At 37.7% G+C, this 25,072-nt stretch overlaps 2 protein-coding genes across 11 annotated transcripts in view; one reads left to right on the forward strand and one right to left on the reverse strand.

Annotated features, from left to right (window-relative positions):
* The window catches only part of SIDT1 (SID1 transmembrane family member 1), a 479,838-nt gene that overhangs the window by 267,990 nt on the left and 186,776 nt on the right, over window positions 1–25,072 (forward strand). The gene's annotated exons all lie outside the window — the stretch shown is intronic.
* CFAP44 (cilia and flagella associated protein 44) overlaps window positions 1–25,072 on the reverse strand; it is a 151,704-nt gene that overhangs the window by 106,855 nt on the left and 19,777 nt on the right. For 8 of the 10 annotated variants that reach the window (XR_014313403.1, XM_082737190.1, XM_082737191.1 and 5 more), the window contains 9 exons: window positions 24,358–24,574; window positions 22,299–22,413; window positions 18,352–18,516; window positions 8,467–8,622; window positions 8,035–8,082; window positions 7,188–7,287; window positions 6,545–6,639; window positions 3,263–3,472; window positions 2,522–2,632 (listed from right to left, as the gene is read on the reverse strand). Coding sequence is in view for 9 of the 10 variants with exons in the window: in XM_082737190.1 (XP_082593316.1) it covers window positions 2,522–2,632; window positions 3,263–3,472; window positions 6,545–6,639; window positions 7,188–7,287; window positions 8,035–8,082; window positions 8,467–8,622; window positions 18,352–18,516; window positions 22,299–22,413; window positions 24,358–24,574 (1,217 nt within the window). In the remaining variant the exon portion in view is untranslated. The remainder of the gene's footprint in view (window positions 1–2,521; window positions 2,633–3,262; window positions 3,473–6,544; window positions 6,640–7,187; window positions 7,288–8,034; window positions 8,083–8,466; window positions 8,623–18,351; window positions 18,517–22,298; window positions 22,414–24,357; window positions 24,575–25,072) is intronic. The other 2 variants (XM_082737189.1, XM_082737192.1) reach the window with 2 other exon arrangements.

The following is a 25,072-nucleotide window of genomic DNA, read 5'->3' on the forward strand; positions in this document are numbered from 1 at the left end:
TTCCATTAGTTTTCACTTTACCTATTTGAATGCTATTTACTCTTATGTATAGGATTATGCTTTCATCTAGGATATCAAAGAGGAAGCAGGGAATGCAAATCAAAGAAGTTTGGTAATCAATGAAGGGCAGGGTGGTTAGAGGTAGGGAAAAGGCTGGGATTTTCGAGATTTTCTGGTTATAGCAACAGAGAGGACAGTGATCCCAGAATAATGCAGGCAAAAGAACATGTCTTAGAGAAGCTCATGTGTTTCATTCAAACAGCTCAACGTTATCCCCAGAAATTCAAAATTCTGCCCCAGAAACTCTGTTAATTCTACCTCCTACATAGCTCTTGTCCACAGTCTTTCATACACTGGTCAAGTGTCTGGAACATAGCTCCCCAGTAGATCCATCCACCTCTCATCTGCTTCCCCCATACCTCACTGCTGCCCAGAGTGATCATGGTAGTGACCACAGCAGTCAGAATGAGTCTGTGTGTACATGTGGTACACCCTTATTGGAAACACAAATTATAAATAGCGGACAGAAGTTTAATGCATTCAGGAAGGCAGGAGGTCTGACCGTTGAGAACTGGTAGAAGCTAATAGCTATGGCTAACTGGATAACTGCAGCATGCAGCGTATCAGTTACACATGGTAATTTACCTTTTTTCTCCATCTTTATTGAAACATAACTGAAATATAACACTGTATAAGTTTAAAGTGTACTATGTGATGGTTTGATACATGTATACATTGTGAAATGAGGGTAATTTGCTTTGACATTAGTAATTCCCAAATACAAGAAATGCAAGCACTAATCAGCAGCACAGCCTGAAATAACTTTAGAATTATGTTGGGGGTTTTGGTCTCTTATGCCTATTTTAAAAAATTTAGCTTCAAAAAAAAAATTTTGCTTCTTATTTCAAAATAATTAGTGAATCACAGGAAGTTACAAAGATAGTATAGGAAGGAATCATGTACCCTTCAACCAGTTTCTCCCATTGGTTACCTCTTATGCAACAATATCAAAACCAGGAAATTGACATTAATACAGAACATGTGTATAATTCTATGTCATTTTATCACATCTGTAGATTCATGGAACCATTCACAGTAATCAAGATGCAAAACTACCTCATTACCATTAGGATCTTCAAGATGTCCCTATGTAGTCATGCCCACCTCCTTCCCACCCACCATTTCTAACCGTTTTGGGTTTTTTACTTTGAATCTAAAGAAATTATTAAAGGATGCACATAATATCACATGTTGTGTTCATGCTTTAAAACCCAGGTCGCTTTGCAGCTTTCGTTTCCTTCTCCTAAATCACCAGCACCCACCTTCTCTCCAACTACACATATCCCACCATTTCCTCAAGGTTAAGGTAGAATAATACAAAATAACAACTTATGTTGACTTATCCCCTTCTTTGTATTTCCCTACTCTAAATTCATAGCACACATTGTCTATATCACTGATATTTTAGTCACCATTTCTCTTGTGAAACCTTGTATTGTTCAGTGATATTTAACTTCTAAAATAGGTACATTTTTTTCCTCTTTCGAAGAGATTGCTTTGTACTGCTTATTGACTCCATCGTCAGTGCCTAGCAAAGAGGAAAATAATGAATATTTTTTTAAAAAAGCTTTTTCTAGATACTATACTGTTGTAGCCCTTTCCTTTAGACAAGTTCAAGGTAGATTAACAGATGTTACTTCAGGGGTGCCTGGGTGGCTCAGTGGGTTGAGCCGCTGCCTTCAGCTCAGGTCATGATCTCAGGGTCCTGGGATCGAGTCCCGCATCGGGCTCTCTGCTCAGCAGGGAGCCTGCTTCCTCCTCTCTCTCTGCCTGCCTCTGCCTACTTGTGATCTCTGTCTGTCAAATAAATAAATAAAATCTTTAAAAAAAAAAAAACAGATGTCAATAATTCTGACACCTCCATACAGTTCAATCGGTATTATTATCCTAGAACCCAGGACAGCACCTGGTTTAGAAATTAAATCAACATTTAGATGACAAAATTATCTAATGCTCAAACTTAGGGAAATGAGAGGCATTAAATAAGATCAGTAACCAATCCTGAATCACCAACTGTTGTTAGGAAAAGAGTCCGTGGAAGATTCAAAGAGAAAATAGAGGTGGAACGGGGCAGAAGCAAAGAGAGAAAGATGAGGGCAAGGACATTCAGACCTTGGAACTGAACTTTTGAATGTCAAAAGGACTGATAGACCCAAGTCAGCACATTCTGACCTGTGCATCTCAATAAAGTTACCAGTGTTAAAGCAAAGCTTGATAGAACCCAAAGTTTTGGGAGGGGAATCATGACCAACAATTTAGAGAATGGAAGAGAGAAGAGGTAATGAGTATGATGTGGGTCTCCTTAGTAATGTTCTACTAGCCAAGCTAAGAGCATCCCTGGCCCCTCACTGCAGGACCCAGGAATGTGGCTAATAATTCCACCTGTTCTTCTCTATCTTCCAGATCACTTCATTATGCTGTAATTGAGATTTAAACATGAAGACAAATACTAATTACTTACATGGGAGTTCGAAGACCATACTAACTGGCGAACAGGTCCAGGAGTAGTAATATACCCTATTGGCTTATAATCCTTTTCTACCTCAAAGAAGAAGACGGTTTGATCTTTACTCTAAGAAAAAGAGAAATACCCAAGAAATATGGGGTTTTTAAAAAAATGTATTCCATAGAGTACAGAGTAGCACTTACTAGCTCTAGTATATCCTCTATATAACTATACCCACAATAATCATATTTCCCAGATTATTCTGGGAAAATTCTTATTTCAAATATTTGCTTCATTTCCCCCATGAGAACATTTGACAAACCAAGTGTTCCAGGATGTGTTTCTGAAAGAATGATCACTATACCTTACCTATACATAGGTTAACTCAAAAAATTCCACAAAGCATATGCTCACTTACTAATGCATTAAAAATGTACAAGTTTATTCTCATCACTTATGGCAATTCTGTTTAAGAACATACCTATGTGATAAAATATTGGTTATACATAACACAGGATCATAACTCCCAGTTGAAAACTTCTATTCATTTAAAATAAGCATTAGAACTCAATTTATAAGAAAATTTTGAGATGTCATGCACAGACTATATTAAAAGAATATGAACATAAAGAAACAAACTATGGGTTTTTCTCTAAAATGTACATCAGCAAATAAGTTATCATCAAGTAGAAAGACAAATAAAATAAATTTAACCATGAAAGCTCAATAGGAAACAAAAAGAAATCTACCATTTACCCCTGTAGCTAGAATTTCTCCATCACGTTCATAAGCTAAGGCAGTAACACGAGCAGTATGGGGTTTGAAAACCTGTTTCAAAATAATATCTGCATCAGAAATTTTCTTCCGTCCTGCAAAAATTGTGAGTCCTTTTGGATCGTAAAGTTCAAGAATTCGAACCACCCCATCTTCGAATCCTGCAATAATCTGTGCTCCGGTGTAGCTTACCTTGGATAAAAATTAAATGCAACATATATGAAATTAGTTGATTAAGAAAGTTGTACTATGTAACAGATAACTCTGTATTTTATTTAGCCAAGTAATTTAACATTGACAACTCGTTGGTAAGTCCTTATACAACTTTCTGGTAACCTCCATCTATTCTAGTTCTTTATCACTGCTGCTGATGAGATGGGTAGACAATGGCAATTCAAACACTGAAGAAGCAAATGCTGGGGTAGTAGCTAGGCACCTATCACCAGCAACTCAAGGGTGAGCATAAACAGTTTGTCCCCAGTTTCACAGAATTTATGGTCTAGGGGGAGGACAGACATTAATCATGCAGATGAGTATAAATTTATGAACAGAAATAAATGCTAAAGGAAAGACACAATATCTGAGGGCATATAACAAAGAAAGCTTACCTAGACCAAGAAAGAGATGGTGGAGCTGAGACCAGAAAAATGCCCAGAAATTAAGTTCAGAGAGATGGGAGAAGCATGCCTGGGAGAGAATATAGCTTGTGGAAAGGTCATGTGGCAGAAAAGATGATAAGAGAGAGATAAGCAAGGCCCAGGTCACAAAGTGGCTTACATGTCACATTAAGGATAGTCTTCATCCCAAGAGCAGTGAAAAGCCATTGAAAGGTTTTTAGTTGGGGGTTTGGATATGTGTATGCATGTGTGTGTCTGTGTGCATGTGTGTGTGTATAGAGGGTGACATGATCAGATTTGCTATTTTGGAAAAGCCATCTTAGCTTCATTGTACAAAACAGAACTGAGATGGCCTAGATAGGATGTAGGGAGACCTTTGGCAAGACCTTTAAAGCAATGGCTGCCTTACTCCAAGAGAGTGATTGTGGTCACTTGGTCTAAGATGGTGTCATGGAGAGGAAGGACATGGGCATCATTTAGAGAAAGTTATTATGACCCTATTTGGTGATCACTGAATACATGAGAGAAGGGCAGAGGGAGGTGTCAAGAATGACTGAGACATTTACTGAGATAGGAAACAGTGGAAGGGAGCCAAGTGTCTGTGTGGTTTGTTGTTGCTATTATTGTTTTTGGAGGCCAGCAGAGTATCATCAATTTAGTCTTGGACATGTTGGGTTTGAGGTCCCCTGGAGATCTCAAAATGAGGAAAGCACATAGCCTGCAGCTCAGAGAAGTCTGGGATAAAGAAAAAAATCTAGCAGTATCCCAATATACTAAATCTGCTGTCTTGGGAGGCATTCAGGATAAAGGCAAGAGCCCTGATATTCTTTAAAGCAGAGTGATCATCACTAAGACCAGGCAGTTATGAGAGTCTTGGTAATAAGAAAAAACTGTATTCCATCCAACTCCAGTTGAATGTTGTTCATTCAGTAAATATTTGCTATGTGTCTAAATGTACTCTAGAGGCACTAGAGGTTCAAAGTAGAATAGAGTGTAATTGTCACCCATGAAGAACAGTCTGGTGGGAAAGAGACAATAAAGCAATTCATCTTAGCGTATTGTGTAAAGGTTCATAAAATTAGTATATACATAGTCCTTTAAAAAAATCACAGAGGAAGGAGTGCCTAGCTCTACCTGAAGGAAGGTAGGGTCACAGAGGGCTATGCAGAGAGGATGTCTGACCTGAGCTGATTCATAAAGATACGGAGTTTTCTAGAGAAGCAAATGGGTCTAAAGATGAGGCATTTAATTCTAGCATGATATCCAATGATCATGGATAGGATCACTTGGATAGGAGGCTAAAAAAGGAAACATTCTATGGACATTGCACAGCCATCTGTATAAATGATTTAATTATATGGCTATAATTGAAATACTTCAGGTAAGAGTGTAAATGAAGCAGGATAAAGAGTCAGCCTGGTTTGGTAAGACAAACACTCTGTGTGTTTCTCCTTATTCTAACCTTTTCATTGACCTGCCTCTAATCCCAGGCCTGAGTTCTACTATCTGGCCTTGACTCGATCCATTTCCACATTTATCTTGGTCCTAGAACAATTTCTCTCTGATTTCAACCCAAAACAGTAAGGATAAAACATTCCTCAAATACTCCCATGATATTTTAAAAACTTGGCTGCAAATTCTTTGGCATATCCCCCATAAAGAGATGCCATTTAGGTCCCTCCCTCCTTGAATCTGGGTGGGCCTTGTGACTGCTTCACTCAGGTGAGTCGGTACAACTGACATTATATGACTTCCAAGTCTCGTTCTAAAAGGCCCACCGCATCTGCCTGTTTATTGGAACACTAGATCTTAGAGTCCTGAGCTGCCATTTAAGAAGTATGTGCCTACCCTGAGGCCACCACGCTGTGATGAAGCAGAAGCCCCATGAAGAAGCTATTAGGTAGGCACTCCTATTGACAGCCCAGCTTAGCCAGTCTTCAGCCCAGGTGCCAGACTGATGATAAAGAAGGCTTTACATGATTCCAGGCCTCAGACACAACGAAGCAGAGATAATCCACTGCTGTTGTCACCTGTCTGATTTCCCAATCCAGACAGTATATGAGCAAAATAAAAAGATTGCTGTTTTGTGCCACTACATTTTGCAATAGTTCAGTACACAGCAATAGATAACTAGGACAACTCCTTATCTGCCTAAATTTTTTTCCATAGGCCTTATTATCTAACTATCACATATGTTACTTATTTTTCTTTATTGTCCATTTCTGCCTCCTCTCTCCCACTAAAGTGTAAGATTCATGTGTGCAAGTATTTTTGTTTCTGTTCATTGCTATATTCCCAGAAGCTAGACCAAGACCCAGCACATTGCAGGCAGGCTGGGAATATAAACAGAAGAAATGAAATCACAGTCAGCTAGATGATAGATACACAAAATTCTGTTGAGTAATTATTTTATAACATGAAATGATTACTAACTTGCAAGTGGCATAAAAATAGATTTTTATTAAAACAGGACAAAAATCACAAAAGCAAGGTCATATGATTTTATCAAATTCTGAATGAGTGAATAAACTAAGTTAAAAGTTTTATTCTTCTCCAAAATCCAGAGTCATAAAATAGATTTCTAAGAAATAGCACTGATATACCATATTTACCAATACATTCCAGCAGAAGTTTGTTATTAACTCACCAGTTGGGGTACCCAAGCAAGGGCAGTACCTCCCTGTTTGAATTTCATCTGAGCCAAAGGAGTTTTGCTAGCAAAATCATAGATTCGAACAGAGCCTACAGAAAGACAGTTTTAAAAGAAACAAATCATATATATGTCCTCTTTTAAAATAACCTTGGCTTACTTAACATGTTAAGCATTATAATAAGAAATTTCATACATAAATAAACTAATAATCTAATATGTTTTCTTTAGTCAAAAATTTACATGAATACCCTCAACCAGGTAATTTGTAATCATGGATAATAAAGCAAACAACTGATGATTGACTGATGGATTAATTTCACTTTGCATAACCCACAAAGATTCACCACGCATCAAGGAAGGAGGAAGGTGGAAAAAAAAAAAAATAGGAAAGGCATAAATGTGGATAATACCAAAATGAATGGCATTTTTGTAACTTACCATATCCTTAATCTTTCACAATAACCAAGGCTGATGTACTTTAGTTCCTCTCTCCTCCACAAAAACTCACTTCACTTGCATCAAGAGGCTTACCTTTTGGAAAAGTTCTCAAATGCTTTTCATCAAACACATATAAAATTTGGGGCGGAAAACAAAACAAAAAAGACCAGATGTATTTTCATTTGGAGTTCCTACTCACAATCCAAGGCAGTAGTGGCCATGAGGTAAGTAAGGGGAGAGACTGCCAAGGCTTCAACAGCTCCAGAATGGAAGGAGAAGAGGCAGTCTGGATCTTGAGTCTGATAATATAAAGAAATCCCATTAGATCTTAAAGAAAAGTTAACATCAAATTAAGGTCAAGTTTTTTAAAAATATATAAATAAAACCCTATAACACATGTGTGATTTTATCTGAATAGAAATTTTTAAAAGCATAATAGGGTGGGGTGCCTGGGTGTCTCAGTCAGTTAAGCATCTGACCCTTAGTTTCTGCTCAGGTCATGATCTCAGGGTGGGGAGATCAAGTCCCACGTCAGGCTCCATGCTCAGCAGGAGTCTACTTGAGATTCTCTCTCTCCCCTTGTCCCTCCCATCTCTAAAATAATAAGTAAATCTTTTTAAAAAACAAAAGCATAAAAGGCTAGAAAGAGTTCTAGACTTGGAATTAGGAGAAACAGTACTGGCTTTACAGTTGAAGGCTTTCCATTTCCTCACCAGTAAAATGAGGTGATGGCAACTGTCCACCCATTCATCAGGGTAGCTATGAGGGATGCAGAAGAGAATATAAATGAAAATACCATAAGTTTATGACAACTGTAAAGCACTGGATAACATGAGGCATTATCATTACCACATTTCTAGTAAAGTTTGCTGAGATGGTTCATTTTTTAAATAAAATCAGAGAGAGAATAAATTCTCAGGACTAGGACACGTCGGACAAGTTTTTGATGGGAACAATGATCAAATATAGAGAAAGACAAAATATTTTTTAAAGAAGAATAACAGACTTTTGTTATAAGAATTAGGGGGGAAAAAGAGACAACTTACAATATTTGAAAAACTAAGGTCAAGCTTCCATATGGCTCCATTGGCATCCTAAAAAATTAAATAACCAATAATAGTTCATCATTTTTAACTCTTATCAAATGAAAAGAATTTTCTTCTAGTTAAAGAACAAACAATAATATCAAAACCTTACATATGTTTTAAAGTGTGACTGAAATTTAACAAAAGCAATTGCTATATATCTTAGAACACACAATAAAGGAAACATTTTCATAATACATATATAGTCAGTTTAATATAATGAGAATGCTAATTGGTTTTTTGTGTATAAAATACAGATTAACTAAATACCAAAATTCAGGTAATCTTCATTGACTTATCACTAGTAGTCTTAATAGTAAAATGGACTTATAGTGATAATAAATTATGTTATGATTTTGTCTCTAGTTGCCAAGAGAAAAGAACACAACTTACCTGAGCCAACCAAAAATTACTTCCAATCTCGTTCATTTTTATCATAGAGAAGAGTTTGACATTCTTGCCTACTTGAAGTTCATTAATGGGCTCGATCTCTAACAATCCAGTATCATCAATAGAATCAGCAGTGTCTACTGTCTCAAAATCCCAGATCTTATAAAATAAGAAAATACTTTAATCAATGAGTAGTTTCTGAATTTATATTTTCTATAAGAAGGGGCCCTGATTGATGGCAGAGAAGTAGGAGACCTTGGTTTCATCTGGTCCCAGGAATTCAGCTAGGTAGCTATCAAATCACTCTGAACATCTGTGAACTCAACTGGAGATATAAAAAAATAGCCGCAACTCTACAAATAGAACAATGACCATTTCCCGCAAGGTAGAAGGTGCAGAGAAGTGAATCCAAGGCGATATATGGGAGGATAGGCCATGGGGTTAGGGGAGGAATCTTCTGTAAGCCAGCTACCAGAAAGTGATATAGCAGCACAGCACAAAATCAGAACTTTTAGAAGTCTGCTCCTGTGAGGGTTGTCCTGCCTGAAAGGTGATCAGGTGGTAAAACAGGCAGAATCTTAGCTGGGACAGTATGGTCACAGAATCCCCAAGGTCGCAGGAAGACCTGTGGTGCATGAAGGCTGCAGAGCTCCTAGGCATTGGAGTGAGGAAGCCAGCTCCTATCAGTGAGCCCAGGAGAGGGCTCTCAGCTCAGGGTTGCCATACACCATGAACTGTGGCACAGTCATTCCACTGCTCTCTGAGTAGGAGCCCAACAAGTGGCAGAACCGGGGAGACTCCTCTTCCTCCCCAAGGAAGAGTGGCATGGGGGGTGTGCCAGAGAGGTTGCAGGGTTTAGAGACACTCAGGTTGCACACCTGAGGTTGGAAGGCTTGATCACAGGCTAAGTGAGCAGAGAGTGTGGATGGAGACCAAGGAGATGGGAGTGATGGACTGCTTTTCTCTGAGGGCTCACTGAGGAGTGGGGCCCCAAGCTCTAGGCTCTGGGGCTGGAGATTGGGAGGCCACCATGTTCATTCTCATCCTCTAAAGTTGTGTGGAAAGTCTTCAGGAACAAAAGCCACATAGAGCAATCCTCAGGAGATGTTTACGTAGCCTGGCCCCTTGCCACAGGCAGTGAAATTGATCCTGGGGCAAAGATACCTGAAAATCAGCAAAACGGGCTCTTTTCCCAGAAGATCAGCAAAAACATCCAGTTAAGAACAAGTTCACTGATTGTAGGGAATTGCAAAATTCCAGTGCTAGGGGAAAATAGTCTATAGAATTCATGGGGTTTTTGCCCATGATTCTTTAGTCTTTTAATTTTTTTCTCTTTCCCCTTTCAACCAATTTCTTATTTTATCAACTCTTTTTTAAAAATCTTTTTAATTTTCATTTTTATAGTAACATTCTATCTTTTCATTGTATTTAATTTTATTTTTGTATACATAAAATTTTATCTTCTTTTACATTTTGGGACGCAGTTTCTTCTAACCAACTAAAATACACCCTGAATCTAGTGTATAGTTCTATTCTCTTCACCTGTCTGATCATATTATTTTTTCTTCTTTTTTTAATCTTTTTTTTCTTTTTGTTAGTCATTTTTAATTTTCATCTTTACAGTTACATTCCAACCTTTCAATGTATAATATATATTTTCTTTCTTTACAATTTTGAAATCTAGGTTCTTCTAATATACCAAAACATACCCAAATTCTGGTGTATGGCTCTGTTCTATTCACCAGCCTGATCATATTCTCTCTCCACCCCCACCCTGACCAACACCCCCCCACTTCCCAGTTCAGGTCTCTTCTGATTTGTTAAATGTGCATTTCTCTGGGGTCACTGTTGCCCTTTAAGTATTTTGTTCTCTTGTTCATCTATTCTTCTATGTACAAAATGACAAGAGGGAAAAACTCACCTCAAAAAAAGAGAGCAAGAGGCACTACTGACTGCCAGGGACCTAATTAATATGGACATTAGTAAGATATTGGAACTAGAGTTCAGAATAATTATTATAAAGATACTGGCTGGGCCTGAAAAAAAAAGAGCATAGAAGACACTAGAGAATCCCTTTCTGGTGAAATAAAAGAACTAAAATCTAATCAAGTTTAAATTAAAAAGGCTATTAATGAGATTTCATCAAAAATGGAGGCTCTAACTATGAGGAAAAATGAGGCAGAAGAGAGAGTTAGTGATATAGAATATCAAAATGATGGAGAATAAAGAAGCTAAGAAAAAGATCAACAGCTACTGGATCATGAGGGAAGAATTTGAGAGACAAGTGATAACATAAAGTGAAACAATATTAAAATAGTTGGGCTCCCAGAAGAAGAGGAAAGAGAGAAGCAGAAGGTATATTGGATCAAATTATAATGGAGAACTTCCCTAATCTGGGGAAGGAACCAGGTGTTCAAGTCCAGGAGGCTCAAAGACCCCTGCTCAAAAAAAAAAAAAAAAAAAAATCCACTGGGGTGCCTGGGTGGCTCAGACATTAAGCATCTGCCCTCAACTCGGGTCATGATCCCAGGGTCCTGGAATCAAGCCCTGCACTAGGTTCCCTGCTCAGTGGGAGGCCTCCTTCTCCCTTTCCCATTCCCCCTGCTTGTATTCCCTCTCTTGCCATCTCTCTGTCAAATAAATAAATAAAATCTTTAAAAAAAAATAGGTCAACACCTCAACATATAATAGTAAAACTTGCAAATCTCAGAAATAAAAAGAAAATTCTAAAAGCAGCTTGAGACAAGAGATCCATAACCTACAAGGGTAGAAATATTGGACTGGCAGCAGACCTATCCATAGAGCCCTGGCAGGCCAGAAAGGACTGGCATGATATATTCAGGGTGCTAAATGAGAAAAATATGCAGCTAAGAATATTTTATCCAGCTAGGATGTCATTCAAAATAGGAGAGATAAAAATCTTCTAGGACAAACAAAAACTAAAAGAATTTGTGATCGCTAAACCAGCCCTTCAAGAAATGTTAAAAGTTGGGGCGCCTGGGTGGCTCAATGGGTTAATGCCTCTGCCTTCGGCTCAGGTCATGATCCCAGGATCCTGGGATCGAGCCCCACATTGGACTCACTGCTCAGCAGGGAGCCTGCTTCCCCCTCTCTCTCTCTCTGCCTGCCTCTCTGCCTACTTGTGATCTCTGTCTGTCAAATAAATAAAAACCTTAAATTTAAAAGAAAAAAAAAAGAAATATTAAAAGTGATCCATTAAGTGAAGAGAGAGCCAAAAAGTAATACAGTTCAGAAAGGAACAGAGACAACATACAGAAACAGTGACTTAACAGGTAATACAATAGCACTAAAATCGTATCTTTCAATAGCTCTGAATGTAAATGCACTAATTGCCACCCAGTCAAAAGACACAGATTGGATTAAAAAGCAAGCCCCATTGATAAGCCATCCTGAAGACTCACTTTAGACCCAAAAACACCTCCAGACTTAAAGTGAAGGGGCAGAAAGCCATTTTTCATGCTAATGGGCATCAAAAGAAACCTGGTATGGCAATCCTTATATGAGACAAATTAGATTTTAAATCAAAGACTGTAAAAAGAGATGAGGAAGGATATTATATCATAAGTAAAGGGTCTATCCAGCAAGAATATTTAACAATTGTAAATATTTATGCCCTTAACATGGCTACAGCCAATGATATAAGCAAATTACTAACAAAATCAAAGAAACACATCAATAATAATACAATAATAGTAGGGGATGTTACGCCCCACTCACTGCAATGGACAAATCATCTAAGTGGAAGATCAGTAAGAAAACAAAAGCTTTGAATGACACACTGGACCAGATGGACTTCACAGGTATATTCAGAGCATTCCATCCTAAAGCAAGAGAATACACCTTCTTCTCAAGTACACATGGAACATTCTCCAGAACAGATCATATACTGGGTCATAAATCAGTTCTCAACTAGTACCAAAAGACTGGGATCATTCCCTGCATATTTGTGGACCACATGCTTTTAAACTGGAACTCAATCATAAGAGGAAATTTTCAAAAAAAAAAAAAACCTCATATACATAGATGCTAAAAAGCATCCTACTAAAAAATGAATGGGTCAACCAGGAAATGAAAGAAGAATTTAGGGGCACCTGGGTGGCTCAGTCAGTTAAGCATCTGCCTTCTGCTCAGGTCATGGTCCCAGGATCCTGGAATCAAGCCCCACATTGGGTACCCTGCTCAGCAGGGAACCTGCTTCTCACTCTTCTCCCACTACTTCTCTCTCTCACTACTTCTCTCTCTCTCTCTCTCTCTCTCACTACTCTCTCTCTCACTACTTTTCTCTCTCTCTCTCTCACTACTCTCTCTCGGTATCTTTCTCTCTCTCTCAGTATCACTACTTCTCTCTCTCTCTCTCTCACTACTTCTCTCTCAGTATCTCTCTCTCTCTCAGTATCTCTCTCCCTCTTTCTCTCTCTTGATATTTCTCTCTCTTCATCTCAAATAAAATAAAAATCTAAAAGAAAAGGAATTTTAAAAATTCATGGAAACAAATGGAAATACAACTCTTCAAAACCATTAGGATGCAGCAAAGGCAGTCCTTAGAGGGCAGCATATAGCAAAACAAACCTTTCTCAAGAATTAAGTTCTCCAATATAAAACCTAACCTTACATATAAAGGAGCTTAAGGAAGAACAGCAGATAAAGCCTAAACCCAGCAGAAGAGAATAAATAAAGATTAGAGCAGAAATCAATTAAATATAAACCAAAAGAACAACATAACAGATCAACAAAACTAAGAGCTGGTTCTCTGAAAGAATTAATAAAACTTATAAACCCCTGGTGAGACCTACCAAAAATTAAAAGGAAAGGACCAAAATAAATAAAATCATGAATGAAAAAGGAAAGATCATGACCAACACTGAAGAAATACAAACAATTATAAGAACATATTATGAGCAATCATATGCCAACAAATTAGGCAATCTGGAAGAAATGGATATATTCCTAGAGACATAAAACTATCAAAACTGAAACAGGAAGAAATAGAAAACCTGAACAGACCCACAACCAGAAAGGAAATTGAAGCAGTAATCAAAAATCTCCCAACAAACAAGAGCCCAGGGTCAGATGGCTTCCCAGGGGAATTTTATCAAATATTTAAAGAAGAATTAATATCTATTTTTCTGAAGCTGTTTGAAAAAGAAAGAAAAAAAGGAAGGAAGGAAAAAAGAAAGAGAGAGAAGGAAAACTTCCAAACTCATTTGATGAGGCCACCATTACCTTAATCACAAAACCAGATAAAGACCCCACCAAAAGAGAATTACAGACCACTATCCCTGATGAAGATGGATGTCAAAATTCTCACCAAAATACTAGCTAATAGAATCCAGCAGTACATTAAAAGGATTATTCATCACAACCAAGTGGGATTTATACCTGGGCTGCAAGGGTGGTTCAATATCCATAAAGCAATCAATGTGATATATGACATTGATAAGAGAAGAACAAGAACCATATGATGCCCTCAGTAGATGCAGAAGAAGCATTTTGACAAAGTACACTTTCTTTTTCCTTTTAAAGGTTTTATTTATTTGTCAGAGCACAAGCAGAAGAGGAGTAGAGGGAGAGCAGTCTCCATGCTAAGCAAGGAGCCCAATGCAGGCATTGATCCCTGACCGAAAAGCAGATGCTTAACTGACTAAGCCACCCAGGTGTCCCTACAGTATCTTTTCTTAAAACTCTTCAGTGTGTCATAGAGGGAACATACCTCAATATCATAAATGCTATATATAAAAAGCCTATAGCAAATATCATTCACAATGGGGAAAAACTTAGAGCTTTTCCCCTAAGGTCAGGAACATGGCAGAGATGTCCGCTATCACTACTGCTGTTAAAAACAGTACTAGAAGTCCAAACCTCAGCAATCAGACAATAAAAAGTAATAAAAAGCCACACAATGGGCAAAGAAGTTGTCAAATTTTCATTCTTTGCAGATGACATGATATTCTATGTAGAAAACCCAAAAGACTCCACCTCAAAATTGCTAGAACTCATACAGAAATTCAGCAAAGTGGCAGGATATAATCAATGTACAGAAAGCAGTTGCATTTCTATACACTAACAATGAGACAGAAGAAAGAGAAAGTAAGGAGTCAATTCCATTTACAATTGCACCAAAAACCATAAGATACCTATCAATAAATCTAACCAAGGAGACAAAGAATCTGTACTCAAAAAACTATAGAACACTCGTGAAAAAAATTAAGAAAACACAAAGAAATGGAAAAACATTCCAGGCTCATGGATTGGAAGAACAAATACTGTCAAATGTGTATGCTACCTAGAGCAGTCTACATTCAGTGCAATTCCTATCAAAATACCATCAACATTTTTCACAGCAGTAGGACAAATAATCCTGAGCTTTGTATGAAACCAGAAAAAAACCCAAATAGCCAAAGGAAAGTTGAAAAAAGAAAAAACCAAAGCCAGTGGTATCACAATTCCAGACTTAAAACTCTATCACAAAGCTGTAATAATCAAAACAGTATGGTACTGGCACAAAAACAGACACATAAATCAGTGGAACAGACTAGAGAATCCAGAAATGAACCCTCAACTCTACAGCCAACTAATCTTCCATAAAGTAAGAAAGAACATCCAGTGGGAAAAAAACAATCTTTTCAACAAATGGTGTTGAGAAAATTAGACAGCAACATGCAGAAGAATGAAACTGGATCGTTTCCTTACACCATACACAAAAACAGACTCAAATGAATGAAAGACCTAAATGTGAGATAGAAATCCTTCAAAATCTCTGGGGATAACACAGGGAGCAACCTCTTTGACCTTGGCCATGACAACTTCTTGCTAGAAACATCACCAAAGGCAAGGAAAACAAAGGCATAAATGAACTATTGAGACTTCATCAAGACCAAAAGCTTTTGCACAGCAAAGGAAACAGTCAACAAAACCAAAAGACAACTGACAAAATGGGAAAATATATTTACAAATGCCTTATCAGATAAAGGGCTAGTATCCAAGATTTATAAGGAACTTCTCAAACTCAACACCCGAAGAACAAATCGAATCAAGAAATGCACAGAAGGCATGAACAGACATTTCTCCAAATACCTACAAATGGCCAATAGACACATGAGAAAATGCTCAACACCACTCAGCACTAGGGTATTTCTATAATGAGATACCACCTCACACCAGTCAGAATGGTTAAAATTAACAAGTCAGAAAACAACAGACATTGGCAAAGATGCTGAGAAAGGGGAACCTTATTAAAGTGTTGGTAGAAAGGCAAGCTGGTGCAGCCACTCTCGAAAACAGCATGGAAGTTCCTCAAAAAGTTGAAAATAGAGCTACCCTACAACTAAGCAATTGCCCTACAGGGTATTTGCCCCCAAAATACAAACGCAGTGATCCAAAGGGGCATCTGCACCCCAATGTTTATAGCATCAATGTCTACAATGTCCACATCAACGTTCAAAGTATGGAAGGAGCCCAGATGTCCATTGACAGATGAATGGATAAAGAAGATATGGTGTATACACACATACCACACACACACACACACACACACACACACACACACACACACACAAAATAGAATACTACTCAGCCATCAAAAAAATGAGATCTTGCCATTTACAACAATGTTGTTGGAACTAGAGGGTACTATGCTAAGCAAAATCAGAGAAAGACAATTATCATATGATCTCACTCATATGTGGAATTTAAGAAACAAAACAGAGGATTATAGGGGAAAAGAAGTAAAAAAATAAAACAAGACAAAATCAGAGAGAGAGATAAGCCATAAGAGACTCTTAATTATAGGAAACAACTTTAGGGTTGCTAGAGGGGAGGGGGTCCGAGGATGGGGGAGATGGGTAATGGACATTGATGTGATGTATTTAACACTGGGTATAAAACTTGTGAATCACTGTTCTCTACCTCTGAAATTAATAATACATTATATGTTGATTGAATTGAATTAAAAATTTAAAAAATTAAGAAAAAAGAAAAAAAAGATCCTGATTTTGTTTTTCCAAAAGTCATTTCTTCTTCTTCATGCAAATTAGCAAGTAGATGTAATGGGAACACCAGCCAAAACGTGATCCCTGGGATATTGCTTCCAACTGAAAAATAATAAATTGTAATAGTTTCCTCTGTATATATGGAGATTAGTGAGAAAATACAGCCTGAATAAGAACTCTAATTTGCCCAATGTAAACTTTATGTCAAGGTATTTGTCAGGTTTTTCTGGATATAAAGTGGCCCTAAGGAGTAAATGGTTCCATTATTCAGCAAAACACAATAATGAGCCAGGTTTTGATTTTACCAGTGATCCCCTGGAAAGGGGAAATAGGCCTTCTTAATGATTCAAGCACAATCTTCATTATAAGAGGAGGAAATGGATGTAGATGATGTCTTCACAGAAAATGGCTCTCATTATTGATTTAGACTATACCATTCAGGTAAAGATTATTGTCTTGGGACAGGAGAACAGAATGCTATGCAAAGCACGAAGGAACACAGATTCACCTCAGGAGACAGATAGATTGAGAAAGACTTCTCTGTGAAGTACCAAAGCTACCCTGGATGAATCTATTGACACACCCCACCCTTTTAACCTAGACTCAATAACTCAGCCTTTGGGAAAGTATCTTTCAAAGAGATTTGGTGTTGTCTCCTAGGCTAGCCTTGTTGGGGAGAGGCCCTAGTCCTAGGTTAGAACTAACCCCTGGGAATGGGGTAGGTTTTTCCTAAAGGATTAGATGTAGAGATTTACTGTGTAAAAGACTAAAGAAATTAGGGTGAAATTTTTAAAAGAAGCCAGTTTAGAAATTGGTGGTGTTCATGAAGGGACCCTCTGTGAATTATCTGACTTCTTTTCTCTTGAGGTTTCCTTCCAGTTGGTATTTTGACATTTTGGGGTAACATATATCTCAGAAGCATAGTGAATATACTATATGACAAACAAAAGGACATAAAAATTTCCCAGAACAATGAGTAAAATCTAATATAATTTAATATGGTAAATGTAAAAATGTATACTTGGTTTCAAAAACCAATGGCAAGAAGATAAGAATGCGATAGGCTTAAACAGTGTATTAAACAGTGTATTAAACATAATAAGCACAATAGGTATCATAGAATAACCAGACTATTTTCAAAAATATAGTCTTACTTCTCATAATAATGCTTCATAAAGAACACCCTGAGAATACTACCACTCTCTTATGAAAGGCACCAGTAGGGATATGCACCAAGAGGGCCACAAGGCAAATCAGCAGCCTCCGGCTTTGCCAGCAACAACTGGGTACATACACATGAGTGGGTGGGAGACGAGGTAGGACAACAATCAGGAGCACTTAGATGCTGGAGCCCTGTTCCCGCCTAGCCCACACTATAGACAGGATAGTGTCTACAGGTGAGGACAAGTGAGTTCACCAGTGTAAGGAGCAAGGAGAGAGGAGCTGCCATAGGCAAACCTCATCAGCTCACTTTTCAGTGTATTTCTAATTGGTAACCTCAGTCAAAAATAAGAAGTGTTTGGTATTTTTGTCCCTAGAAAATGGCCCATTCATACTGTGTGTTTTGAAAGGACATCAGTATCCACTATGTTCTGCTAAAATAGGTTTTCATTTTCTGAAACTACTATGTCAACGACCGAATCAAAATAACAAAAGATACCCTCATAAAATGCATGCCAAAGATGCTGTAAATTAACTTTGACTAGAATTTAAATATTTACCCCAAGGAAAACATTATCTAAAATACATTGGCCCTGGGAATCAATGACCACTGATCTTTTTCATCAAGTGACCTTTGTGAGAAAGAAGAATCTGATCAAACAGGCTGATCTGGAAGGCTTTGATGTGGGTGCTATGACCTAGTGTCAAGAAAACTTACCCTAATACATCCATCTGCCCCAATGGTGATAACTTCGCCCTCATCCAGCATTATCTGGTTAATGGGACCCTGATGACAAGACTTCCTTGCAGCTCGACAGAGCTCAACCTTGATGAGGCCGCCTTCCCACAACAGCATGTTGCCCCACTCTGATCCTGAGAGCACCTGGCAGGTATGCGGAAAGGAAGGAATGTGCATTAAAAACATACATACAACCAGGTGGTGGGTATTAGAGAGGACACGGATGCATGAAGCACTGGGTGTGGTACAAAAACAATGAATACTGTTATGCTGAAAAATAAATAAATAAATAATTTAAAAAAAAAATACATACATGGATATTTAGCTCTCAAAAGGCAGGTGAGAATTATTTTTATAGCTTATCCCTCTTGATTATGAAAGTTAAAAAAAGAGTATAGAAAAATAAGAAACTATTAATATGAAAATTCGCCACTTTGGAAACATCAACTAATCACATTTGGATGTACTTCTTCCTAGCATTATGGGTAGTTTTACATCATTGTAATTAGGCTGTGCATTGCTAGTAATTTCTCAAATATATCTATAATAGCTTTCTTTGTACATCTCTTAAGGGCATAATCCAGGAGTAGAATTATTGGGTCAAAAATGAGAGATGTGTTTAAACTCTTGATAGACAAGATTCTATTTTTTTTCTTCTATTTTGTTTTTTATTTTTTTAATTTCTTTTCAGTGTGCCAGAATTCATTGATTATGCACCACACCCAGTGCTCCATGCAATATGTGTCCTCCATAATATCCACCACCAGGCTCACCCAACTTCCCACCCCCCACCCCTCTAAAACCCTCAGATTGTTTTTCAGAGTCCATAGTCTCTCATGGTTCATTTCCCCCCTCCAATTTCCCCCAACTCCCTTCTATTTTTTTTATTATGTTCAATTAGCCAGCATATAATACATCATTAGTTTTCGATGTAGTGTTCAACAATTCATTAGCTGCATGTAATACCCAGTGCTCATCACACATGTCCTCCTTAGTACCCATCACCCAGTTACCCCATCCCCCCACCCCACTCCCTTCTGTAATCCTCAGCTTGTTTCCCAGAGTCTCTCATGGTTTGTCTCCCTCTCTGATTTCCCCCCATTCAGTTTTCTCTCCCTTGCCCTGTGGTCCTTTGCACTATTCCTTATGTTCCACATATGAGTGAAACCATGTAGTAAATATCTTTCTCTCCTTGATGTATTTCACTTAGCATAATACCCTCCAGTTCCATCCATGTCGATGCAAATGGAGGGTATTCATCCTTTCAATTCTAGTTTTTAAGAGTGATAATACTAATTGTTATAAGGTGTTTCAAAAATCGTGAGGCCATTACTGAACTCAGATTATAGCATAATAACCAATTTCACACAATAATAATAATTTGAAACCAGCTCCTATTTATCCATTTTATCCAGCACTTCCCCAAGTGTGTACCACCAAACACTAGTTCTTAGGACATTTAACTTGCATTAGATAATAAGTCGTATTAATTAAGTATTGACTCTGTGCCAAGTGCTGTTTGAGCATTTTATATATATTAAGTTATTTAATCCTAAAAACCCATATGAACCTGGTACATTTATTGAGGGTACCACATACAGTTATGCAGGTTGACTATTTATTTTCCCAGAAAAGTCAAGCCAACAGAAGCCCTAAAAATTACTATTCCCATTTTACAAAGGAGAAAACTGAACAGAACAGTTAAGTGGCTTGGACAAAATACCCAAAGCAGTTAGGATTTTAAACCAGGAAACTTCACTCAAAAGTTCCTGTCCTGGGGCACCTGGGTGGCTCAGTGGGTTAAAGCCTCTGCCTTTGGCTCAGGTCATGATCCCAGGGTCCTGGGATGGAGCCTCACATTGGGATCTCTGCTCAGCAGGGAGCCTGCCTCCCCCTCTCTCTGTGCTTGCCCCTCTGCCTACTTGTGATTTCTGTCTGTCAAATAAATAAATAAAATCTTTAAAAAAAAAAAAAAAGAAAGAAAGAAAGTTCCTGTCCTAACACTACTTCCAAAGACATATGCTTGGATAAACAAAATCAAACAAGTTTCTTTTCTCTAGGACTCTCTGGAGACTTTAACATAGAAGTGTTCACTAGAAATCACGGAGAGGAATTTCTAGATACAAAGGAATCTGACCAAGAAAGTCTTATTTTCACAGAGCTTCTGTGTAGACTAATGTTCCATGAAACACCTTGGGAAGCTCAGATCTAGTTCTTGCCTGCCTCCTCCTCATCGGCGCCCCAGTTCCCTCTCACCTAGACTAATTTACTCAGTCTTTTCTACCTCCCCAGTCCACTCATCTTATCCATTCTGCTTGTTTGACTTATCACCAAACCTCAGCTCACTTTCAACAGTGACTTGCTTTCTTCTGCCCAGTAACAAAACCACCAGAAACCACCCATGCCTGGCCAGCATTCCCTTCTGAAAGGTCATACATGCTTAGCTTTCTTTTTCCATTTGTCCTGAAAAATGAAATGAAAGTGACATCTTCCATGTTGGCTCATTCCCCTTGACTCTACATTTCCCTTCCCTCAATTCATTTGGCATGTTGTGGCCAGATTGATATAGAACTTCATTTGCAACTCTACTCTTCCAATGTATGATAGTTCTGCCTGGCTATGAACCTACTTATACATAGGACCCAACTATACCTCTCAACCTAATTCCCACTCTTTGCCAACATGAATACTCTTTCCTGAGTAGCCTTCCAAATATAGGATACTATTCCTAACTCTAAATATTTCCTTTTGTGTCTCTCATTTTAAATGGCTTCTTTCCTCCTCTATTTGAGAGAGAGAGAGAGCGAGCAGGGCAGGAGCAGAGGGAGAGGGAGATAATCTCCAGCAGACACCCCCTGAGCATGGGGCCCTACCTGAGGCTGGATCCCAGGCCTCTGAGATCATGCCATGAGCAAAAACCAAGAGTCAGATGTTTAACTGACTGAACCACCCAGGCACCCCCTTGTGGCCTGTTTTGTTTTGTTTTGTTTTGCCTTCGTAAGAAACCATTTTTATTAATTTTTTATTTTTTTATAAACATATATTTTTATCCCCAGGGGTATACAATATCTCTCTTACTTTAATTTCCTGCATTATTCAAAATTTGAAACTAAAATTATTTGTGATCATTTTATAGCTTTGGATATACATTTATTTATTTAACTAGCATCCAAGGCTTTTGATTTCCTCCCCTACAACATGATTCCAAATTGAGAATATCTACTAGGTAGATGACCAGTCCCTTTGGTTCCTCAAAGTAATATATGTATGCTAGCAATTACTTTTAACAGAGATGTTCACAAATAATACTATATAACTCATCCTAATAGGAAGCCAAATACAATATTAATGGAGAATTGAACCTATAGCAATATGCCCACAAATTTTTACAAAAGGAAGAGAGAAAATAAACTAACAATGTTATAAAATAAACTACCAGATTAAAGTTGCCATGTATCTCTAGGTGCCACTGTGAAGTGGCTCAATATTCCTAAATAATAATCTGACAATGAAAGAAAAATCCACAAAACTGTATACCACCTTTGAGCCAGTAAGTCCTCTTGGAGCATCATGATAAAGAGGAGGGACAGATAAACATTATAAACACTGCAACTCCATGATGATGAATAACAATGTATCACTATGTTAATATATTAAAATACCTGCATATACTTTATATATGCATGTATAATATTTAGTAAACAAAACCAAAAAGGATATTTTCATATGGATTATGACAATTCCCTAGAACTATATTAATTAAAACTGATACTCTGAAGAGCCAAAATTAAACGTTCATTGTCTTTACAAAGATAGTGTCCATCATTAATAACATTGGCAGAGCTTTTTAGAATGTGTAATGGGCTTCCATATATTTTCATTTTGAAAACATGATTTTATTATTGTGGAATAGTGGCTGTACTCACCTTCCCATCTGGGAGCTGCATGTAACCTTCTATATCAGTAGTGGCTGTTTTGCCAAATCGACCCAATGAGCCCTGAAGCTTGAGACCAGTGAATGTTAGAGCCATTTCCCAGAACCTACAAACAAGAAAGAGACTGAATGTACCTCAAAGAGGCTTTATCTATGTTTATTCTCCCCAATCATTTACATGTTTCAGAGTCATATATATTATTTCATTTGCTTATTCATTAACTAATATGTATGAAGCATCAACTACCTGTCAGACAAAGTTCTAGGCAATATAAATTCAGAATTGAGCAAAATAGACAAATTCCCTGCCTTTGCGGATATTTTATCTTAGAGTCCTGCTGTTCTATACAGCTGACCCTAGCCAACTTTGACTATTTTAATTCAGATTTAACATAATTAACACTAAACCAAATTTAAACCTCCGTGTTTCAGTCAGACTAGCCAGTTTCAAGTACGTATAGCAAAAATGTAGCCAATGTCTATTAGATTGGACAATATAGAACATTTTCATCTTGGCAGAAAGTTGTTCTATTGAATAATACCATTTTAGAAGATGCAAAAGTTTTCAAAAAATTTCTCACTTACTTGTGTAGTTAAGAGTCATTTCTTAATAACACTGTGCTCTCATGCTCTCATATATAAAATGAGACTACTAATAGCACCTACCTCATAAACTTGTTGAAAAACTCTTAGAACAGTGGCTTATACATAAAAGCAATGAATAAATGTTGGTTATTACTAACATTTTGTATTAAAGTCTAAGCAAGTGAACAGATGATGAAGAACATATAGAAAAAGAATCTGGCCTGCCAAATAGATATAAAATAGATAATGGATGGTATCAACAAGCCAATAATATGAAGCCAAAAGCTTAAATAACCAACATCCTTTCCATGGCTATGACAGGACCCCTGATCATACATTTCCATATACTCTGTTTCTTCTATAGCACTTCACACATGAAATTACTTCATTTCTCTCCCCAAAGATACAATGCAAAGAAAATATGCATTCTACTAAATGATGGAAAAATGTAAAGAGAATTTTTAGCCTATAGCTAGCAAATTACTTGAGAATTCCCCCAAATTTCCATCTTAAAATCTGTTCAATTAACCTATATCTCTAATGAATAAATAAGAAGAGAGCCAGGTTTAAATTGGAATAAGAGCAACTTAGGATAAAAATGTCTTTCTCGAAGAGGACACTGGAAATCTAGTTATGAGCAGCCCGGAGATGGCTGTTAAATAAATGCATAAGACAGGGTAAAATGACGACAGAAAAAGACAAAATCATTTCATCTTGGAAAAGAGAGCAGAGTGTGAAAGAGTGAAAAGGACATGGAATTTAGAGCCAGAGCCCTGAGATCAAGAGTAGGCTCCATTAAAATTTAGTACCGAGGGTCCTGTGTTAGGATGTCAAAATGACTTAGCTATCATACAATATTGCTATCACAGGGGCACCTGGGTGGCTCAGTGGGTTAAGCCTCCGCCTTCAGTTCAGGTCATGATCTCAGCGTCCCTGCATCGGGCTCTCTACTCAGCTAGGAGCCTGCTTCCCCCTCTCTCTCTGCCTGCCTTTCTGTCTACTTGTGATCTCTCTCTCTGTCAAATAAATAAAATTTAAAAAAAGAAAAAAAACAATATTGCTCCCACAGATTTAAAGTGGATCGGATTGCATGGAGCACTGGGTATGGTGCAAAAACAAGGAATACTGTTACGCTGAAATAAATAAATAAATAAATAAATAAATAAATAAAAAGTAAAGTGGATCTGAAAACTCAATATGCCATGTTAGTAAGTAAGAGTAAGTACTCTTTTAGGTGGTAAAGCCTGTAAGAAGGCAGCAGACTAAATTGTTTTTAGCTATACTGGCTTCAGTCATAAAAGCCCCATAGCCAACTAGAAAAGCAGCACTACAGTTAGTTTTGAAGAGAACACATTTAAAAATTATCCTAATGTTAACATCAGCACAAATGTCTCCAGCTGGCTAATCCTCTCAGACAATATCCTTAATGATAATCTACTAGCACCTGTACCAGTCACACAACCTACTTGATGTGGCCTGATCCCGATGTAGTAAGCTGCTCATCATCTTCGGGATTGAAAGTAACCTTAAAAACCTCCTGGGAAAAAGCTTTTGTCCTCAGTATGGGCTGTTCTTCTTTCCAATTCCAGATGGTCAGTGTGTAATCAGGGCTGCTGCCAACAGAGGCTAGCAAGGTACCACTGTTGTCAAAATCCACATAAGCATAGCCCAGCTCAGTCCCATCTGAAAGAATGAATGAGAGTCTAATGAACAAAGGCAACATTTATTTCATTTTCAAAAGTATATTACTTAAAAGAAAAAAGGAGGGAAAGAGAGCAAGCGAGCACCCTTGGTGATAAGTATTGATGAAAGAACGCCAAGGATTCCCAAAGAAAGGATCCAAAAACCATGCATCACCCTTGGCTTTGGACTGAGTTACATAACAGGAGGCGGGAAAGTGAAGAAATCCTAGTCACATTTTGCATGAGAACACACTCCCTTTTATGAAGTGGGGACAGTCATGAATAGGCAGGGCATAGAGGATTCTTAGGACAGTGAAAATACACTGTAGGAGACGATAAGGATGAATATACATCATTAGACATTTGTCTACACCCATAGAATACAACACAAGAGTAAACCCCAGGGGACACTGTGGACTCTGGGTGACTATAATGCACTAACAGAGACTAGTCCCCAGTAAAAATGTACCTGGTAAGTGATGTTAATAATGGGGAATGT

Source organism: Mustela nivalis (assembly GCF_964662115.1).
Source record: "Mustela nivalis genome assembly, chromosome: 1".
NCBI lineage: Eukaryota > Metazoa > Chordata > Mammalia > Carnivora > Mustelidae > Mustela > Mustela nivalis.